This window comes from Hippocampus comes, unplaced genomic scaffold (assembly GCF_001891065.2).
Source record: "Hippocampus comes isolate QL1 unplaced genomic scaffold, H_comes_QL1_v1.1 scaffold156, whole genome shotgun sequence".
In the NCBI taxonomy this organism is placed as follows: domain Eukaryota; kingdom Metazoa; phylum Chordata; class Actinopteri; order Syngnathiformes; family Syngnathidae; genus Hippocampus; species Hippocampus comes.
Window position 1 is genome coordinate 3,629,397 of NW_017805744.1, and position 7,236 is coordinate 3,636,632.

A 7,236-nucleotide genomic window follows, 5' to 3' on the forward strand; every position below is an offset into this window, starting at 1 on the left:
TGTGTGTGTGTGTGTGTGTGTGTGTGTGTGTGTGTGTGTGTGTGTGTGTGTGTGTGTGTGTGTGTGTGCAATTATTCTTGTTCTTGACATTGTTTCTCATGTTCGGCAGTTTTGACAACGTGAATTTTTTCCAAAAAGTAAGTGCTTATTATTCACATTTAAACTGCGCGGACTTGAAGAGACATGCTAACATTTCTATCATCGTGTGTGTGTGTGTGTGTGTGTGTGTGTGTGTGTGTGTGTGTGTGTGTGTGTGTGTGTGTGTGTGTGTGTGTGTGAGAGTGTGTGTGTGTGTGTGTGTCAGCGTTCAAGAGTCCCAAGGTTGTCACTGAATAGTCCTCCACATGACAGACACATGGGTAAGTACTGTTCCTGTTCCACCATGCTTAAAGTCACAGTTATGGCTTCCCAGGTATGTCGTTTAAAGGTTTAGCCTGGGGCCTCTTTGGAAAGTCCAATCTCTGAACCTTAATGCTACCTTTCCTTCACCTTTGTTGGATTACGTGATTGGGTTGAGAAGAGATGAAAAGGTGCTTCCTTTCCAACATAGAAAAGGACAGCACTGTTTCAAATGAATTCGACTCCACTTTCCCGAACTGACGTCATCGCACAATGGCGAGTATTGCTGACATGAGTCTCTAGTTTGCGGACTTCACCTGCAAATTATTAGCTTAATAATAAAATAAAAAAGATACAAATTCAAATTGTTTTTTGTGGAAATCATCACAGGTGATGTTTTTCAATGATTTTGGAATTGCCCATTCTCTGATCAAATATGGAAAGGTGTTTATAGGTGTTGATATTATTTATGTATGTGGAGCCACGACTTCTTTCTTTTTGCTCTGAACAGACATTTCTTGGCCTCATTGACTATCCATTTGTGACAACACGAAAAAGTTGTATCACTATTTTTTTAAACAATTTTTTTTAAATTATTCAAGTCCTAAGTGTGAAATTTGAGTGTCTTCAGATAGTCTGTAAAGTATGTTGGTGTGCTGCTGCTTTAAATGTTGCGGCTGTAAATAATTGTGGGTAATATCCTTTTGTGAAGTTTGGTCAAGAATAACCTTTGCTAAAGCGGGCTTAAAGGTTACATCCAAGCACCTTTCCAAAACATTAGTAGAATTCGAATGAGCCTATCCTTCACACACTTCATCTCTCTTGGTTAAGGATAGGAAAGGAAATTGAGAGTCCACAAAGGCCCTATAGTCTGTTCAAAGATGCTGTGATATTGGTGGGTTTTGTAGAGGATAAAGAATATATGACATTTATTATTGTTTCTTTTACATAGAATGCTCTTTGTTTTATGTTTATCTTGAAAAGAAACTGAATTTTGAAATGCAATTAGACAGCTTGAAGCCTCTGTTTTGATGAAATGCCAATCTGATGCTTATGTATAAGTTTTCGCTCACAAGTAAAAGAAAAAGCTCTGGTGAATAACGGCCTGTACCTCAAAAAACTTGATCTGTACCACAAAAATCTTTATCTCAGGGCCCCACTACATCCAAACAGCAAGATATGTGAGCTTCCTGACAGGATGGATAATGACAGGGTGGACATTTTCGCATTTAACGAGTGGATCGTCACTCAGCTACCTGATTCATTTTACAAGTTGACTGCACTGTTTCACAAACATATTTTGAATTTCTGCTATAAATTCTGTAATGATACATGCTATATGCTCTGTGTTTTGTTGCAGGCGCAATTTCTCAAAGGAAGTCCAGCCAAATGGCCAACCACTCTACATATTCGGCCAAAGTCAGGTGAGTCCTTCCGTCTCACTTTTTTATTACTCAGAGTTGGGGATTCCATCAGTACTGAATGAAGGTATGTCAGTATGTCACTGACGGACCAAGCATCAACGGAAGTGGGTTTTCAACCATCACCAGAATCGTCACTAACCATGTCAGCACCGACGGACCTTCTCAGTTTGGCACTGACGGGCTCCTGTTTTGCTGACGACTGACGGAAATGTGCTGCGGGGTTGCTTCGAGTGGATGGCATTGACTATGGGCTCATCTCATTCCTCTAATTGCACATTCCTAGATCATGGCTTCTCTCTATACACTTTCACGAGAAATTCCATCAAGGAGGGAGGAGGTGGAAATGTTTAGGAGAAATAAGACGGTGCCTCCTCGATGTCGTAATTTGATGCTAAAGATAGCGTTACATCCATGATGTGTCACAAATGCACCATCCGTGTGTCAGAACTATTACTATTGTCACCAATATCCACTTTATGATTCATGTTTCATGTGGGATTAAATTAAAATCAAATGTCACCACTGTTACGCTTCATAGCGTTGCAGATGTGCTGGCGCTTGTATTGCCTTCGATTAGTTGTCATGACATCAGAAATCGACAGTTTTTGAGTTTAGTATTTTATTTATGTGTGTTTATTTGTCGGGAAACCATTACGGTCCGGGTTTTCTGTTCAATCTCACCTTGACTCTGTGGCCTCCTAGACACTGCCCGAGAACGCCGATGACGCCCAACGTGTCGTTTGGACACGCGTCCACTTGGAATTCGCCCATTTTCCAGTCTTCCAAGCCCTTCCAGGTGTACCCTCCCACCTAAAACCAGGTGCATGCATATCCAACTGGGTGCTTATGATGACTTTTTCCACTTTCTCGAAGAAAGGGAAAGCACCTGCACCTGTTCTATTCACGCATATAAACTGGGATTACATGAACAATAAATGCAGTTTACGGCTCCGACACATCAAAGGAGGCCCCGCAACTCTGTGTTTGTGTGTGTGTGCGTGTATGACCTCAGTTGTACAAGTGGCGGCAAAGAGTAAAAGTGTCGAAATAGAAAGTTGATATCACCCAAAGTCAGGGCAGGAAGGAAAAGATGATGGCGGCAGCAGATTCATGTGCTCAGACACGTCCCCCATTTCTTCCATTGTCCTCGCTTGTCAGCCAACTGAATGGCATCTATTGAAGGAGGCTCAGGTGTGACTGTGTGTGTGCATGTGTGTTCCAGGTCTGTGCATGCCATATTGCTGCTGTGTGGGTGCGTGAGAAGCTAAATTAAGACTATTGTGGAGAGTCAGCAGGCCGATCCTCCTCCTGCGTGTTCCGTTTCCTGTTTTTTAAGGTCCACTTAGCAAGGAGTGACTCCCCCAAGGCACAGCAAGGCTCATTTATTTACAATACACTCCTGTCTGCGCACATATAAAGCTGGAGATCATGACATGCGATATGTGGTCATTCTGCCCTTAGAAAGTGAAAAGGGAAGCAAATTTGGAGTTCTGCCTTAGGTGTAAAAGATTTCAAGCTGATAACAGGTGTGACCCATCCAAAAACAAGTAAACCAATCAGCATGCCTTGAAGAAAATAGCAACTTTTGGTAGAACGGGACAAACTTTCTCGAGGAAGTGAACAGGTGTGAGCAAATGGGAAAAATGAGCAAACCAACTGGCGTGGACCAGCTGGCACTTTTATTCGAACTGGCCAACATGCAGACAAACGTATCATGATACACTCCATCGGGTGAAGTCTGAGAAAAATGTGAGAAGACTATGTAAACTATCAGTGCGCATTTACGGGGAGTGTCCACTCTAGTTCATTCCATTGGTTTGTTCTTCGACACAAAATTCATCCAATTATGCCGTTCAAGCAAGTATTGATGAGAAGAAAAATCAACAACTAAGGACCCACTTTCAATATCTGATTGATTGATGAATCTGTTGAGAAATGTGTCGCAATACTTTTGTCCGAATAGGGTCGCTGTTTTTTCCCTTGTTTTCTTTTTCTTCCAAACTCCTAAACCTATGGTAGATCCTCTCACACAAAAGCCTTGTCACTCTCGCTCTCTGACTATGCCACACACGCACACACACACACACACACACACACACACACACACACACACACACACACACACACTTCACCTCTGTATGGCTCCAGGCTGTACAAATGAGCCGGGCCCACTTTAGAGAACTAAAGAAAACTATTCTCTTGTCAGTCGGAATTATTGAGCGCCGTGTTCCCACAGCGTGTGCGTGCGTGCACACACACACACACGCACGCACGCACGCACAGACACACACACACACACATACACACACACACACACACACACACACACACACACACACACACACAGGCATCCCTCCTTCCAGTCAAGTGTGACAGAGAGAAACTTGTCTCTCCTTAATGTGATCCAGATTTCACACTTGGTCACACTATGAGTTGGGAGTATGTTAGCGTAATCCCCCAGTGTGGGCAAGACGTGACATGGCCCAAATGATTTCACAGCACAGATATTTGTCTTAGGATGAAGACATTTATGCTCTGACACTTCAAGCATGTCGAGTGTTTACTGTCCACTTTGTGGTTGATATGCTAAATGTGCAGAAGACTTTTTAATGAGCCTCATAGTTAAGATGAGAACTTTGATGCAAGTTAAATTAGGGCTTGTTTTCGGAAAGAGTGTGTGATATTTGTTGTTTAAAATCACTCAGCACAATGTACATACACATAATTACTTTTTTAAAACACAAATAATAAACTTTAAAAAGTTGGGGAATAAAAACATTTAGTACACCCAATATTAAAAAATACAAATTAATCGCATGGGGCACACAGACGACAGACATGATAGACATACAGACTGAACAAAAGGGGTCCAAGGACTGACCCTTGAAGGACCCCGCATGTCATAGCCATTCGATTAGATTCAAAACTTTAAATCAGGGGTGCCATTATGTCGATTGCGATCGACCGGTAGATCGCGGACTGGTCCCAAGTCGATCGGAAGGGGTGTAAAGGAGAAAAAAAACAAACAAACAACCATTTGTGTTAGTAATATATTTTCTGTGTTAATGTACGCTGCACCCTAATCGTCCTATCAGCCTCATTTTCACAAAAAAGTATTAAAAAAATAAAATAAAGCAGGGGCGGCCCGGTAGTCGAGTGGTTAGCACGTTGACTTCACAGTGCAGAGATACCGTGTTCAATTCTAGCTCCGGCCTTCCTGTGTGGAGTTTGCATGTTCTCCATGTGCTTGCATGGGTTTTCTCCGGGTCCTCCAGTTTCCTCCCACATTCCAAAAACATGCATGGCAGGCTGTTTGAACACTCAAAATTGTCCCTAGGTGTGAGTGTGGGCGCGAATGGTTGTTCGTTTCTGTGTGCCCTGCGATTGGCTGGCAACCGATTCAGGGTGTCCCCCACCTACTGCCCGAAGACAGCTGAGATAGGTTTCAGCACCCCCCGCGACCCTAGTGAGCATTAAGTGGTTCAGAAAATGAATGAATGAATGAAAATAAAGCAGGTAAATCTTGAACCTATGGTGGCGCATGACCTGCGTCACCGGAAGTTGTTAGCACTCAGCAGTCTGCAATTGCAGCTTGTGATCAGAGCTGTTGCGCTATATCTTTTGTTGTTATCATTATTCTCATTCAGAGTTTGTTTCGTGTACAATTCACCGAGTGCACGGGCAAAGAATAGGAATCTAGAGGGCCGAGGGAAACACTTTAAAACGGTATGTCTGAGCTACAATAGTTAACAGGCTGCAAAAGTGCGTTGCATGCCTCCGTGTCAGGCTGTTGCTTATCATGGCGTGCGTGTGTATGTGCGTGCGCAGTAACGGGTCCATCGCGGGAGGTTAGTTGATCGAAAATTCGATCTTCGGTCCAAAAAGTTTGGGCGCCCCTGCTTTAAATGGTCAAAAAGTAATTCCTTTCCGACCAGTAGGACCTGAATGGTATTAGGACTGTTCCCTTTAATCCCTCCCAAATTTCCAATCTGTTCACCAATATACATCTATGATCAATTGTATCCAATGCTGCAGTGAGATCAAGACTAGCACCGACACTTTACCTACATCAGCGTTCAATCTGATATCATTTAGTACTTTAAAATAAGATGTAAATATCAAATGAGTACAGTACAAAAAACAAAGTCTACCAATGATAAAATAAACAAACATTCATTCGTTATACAAACAAGGAGTGCTGTACCCAATGCCAGCTGACTTCAGGCAAGAGGTGGGATACACACTGAACTGGTTGCCGGTCAAGTCAAACAAATGAATGTCTGATGTCTAATTTTACATGGCAGAGCTGCCAACCTATAGAAATTCACTTCCAGAACAGTTTGTCTGAATGGCAATACCTTTTTAAATGATATCAAGAACATTACCACGGGACAATTATTGCAGTATATTGTGCAATCGAATAAAAATAGTTCCGCATACTTTATCATTGCACAACAGTCATTACACTGTTATCATGACTTCGGTTTCTTTTGCAAAGTAAGCGAGTTGAAGGTTAAAGGTTCACACACTATACTTGGTTTACACAGTTGCCAAAGTGGGGACTGACACATAATGTTACTTTGCCATTTCTGGCACTGGTTGCCAAGTAACTGAACAGAAAGTGGCCTGGTGCCTTTTGGCGCTGGTTTGGACTGTTCGGACGGACAGCCTTAGCTTTATTTATAGAAGGAGAAGGAGGTGAGCAGCAGCTAAAACAAGCGAATAGGCTAATCCAATTCTAATGATTTGGCAGGATCTGCCGGAGTTTCGGCTCATCCCTGAGCCAAAACTCCATTAAGACTGGTTCAACATGTTCTTCAGGCTGAGCAGGAAGCAATCTTGACAGCCCGTTGGAGAGAGTTGGCACAATACTCAGGAGATAAATTCACCAAGTGTGTGGTTGTTCACCCACAAATGCAAATACTAACTAATTTTCTCTTCCATGAGTTTGCAAAACTCCACTTAAATGTCTCATAGTTGTCACTCTGAAATCACTCTTCCTGTCACAATGTGCTGCACCTCAATTGAACCTTTTTCGATGTGGCGGCAGGCAACTACCTTGTTTGCCAACAGCCTCCGCAGCACAGCATGGCACAACATACACAATAATCGGATTGGTGAATCGTACATCATTTGAGACCTGCAGGATGTGTAGTCTCCTCCACGTGGCACTGAAGTCTACACCCTTAACAATACTAGTTTTGTGATTGTATTTTATTTGACTCATGAATTTATCAGAATATACCGAGGGCTCTGAAAGCTATCTTCTTATATCGATACACACACACACACGCACACACACACACACACACACACACACACACACACACACACACACACACACACACACACACACACACATCAATCATGAAAGCAGACCTTGGGTTTTCGACCCAAACTGGGGATAAAATTTGATGCTCACATTCACATCTGCTTCTTTTGAAGAGTGTCCAGAAGATGGACGGACACACAC

The 7,236-nt window shown here is 42.7% G+C and overlaps 1 protein-coding gene across 1 annotated transcript in view; it reads left to right on the forward strand.

Annotated features, from left to right (window-relative positions):
• The window catches only part of rnf212 (ring finger protein 212), a 9,773-nt gene extending 7,029 nt beyond the window's left edge, over positions 1–2,744 (forward strand). Inside the window, exons 10-13 of the mRNA XM_019884096.1 lie at positions 110–137; positions 305–359; positions 1,700–1,763; positions 2,466–2,744. Coding sequence (XP_019739655.1) covers positions 110–137; positions 305–359; positions 1,700–1,763; positions 2,466–2,577 — 259 coding nt within the window. The 3' untranslated portion in view covers positions 2,578–2,744. The remainder of the gene's footprint in view (positions 1–109; positions 138–304; positions 360–1,699; positions 1,764–2,465) is intronic.
• Positions 2,745–7,236: the final 4,492 nt, after the last annotated feature.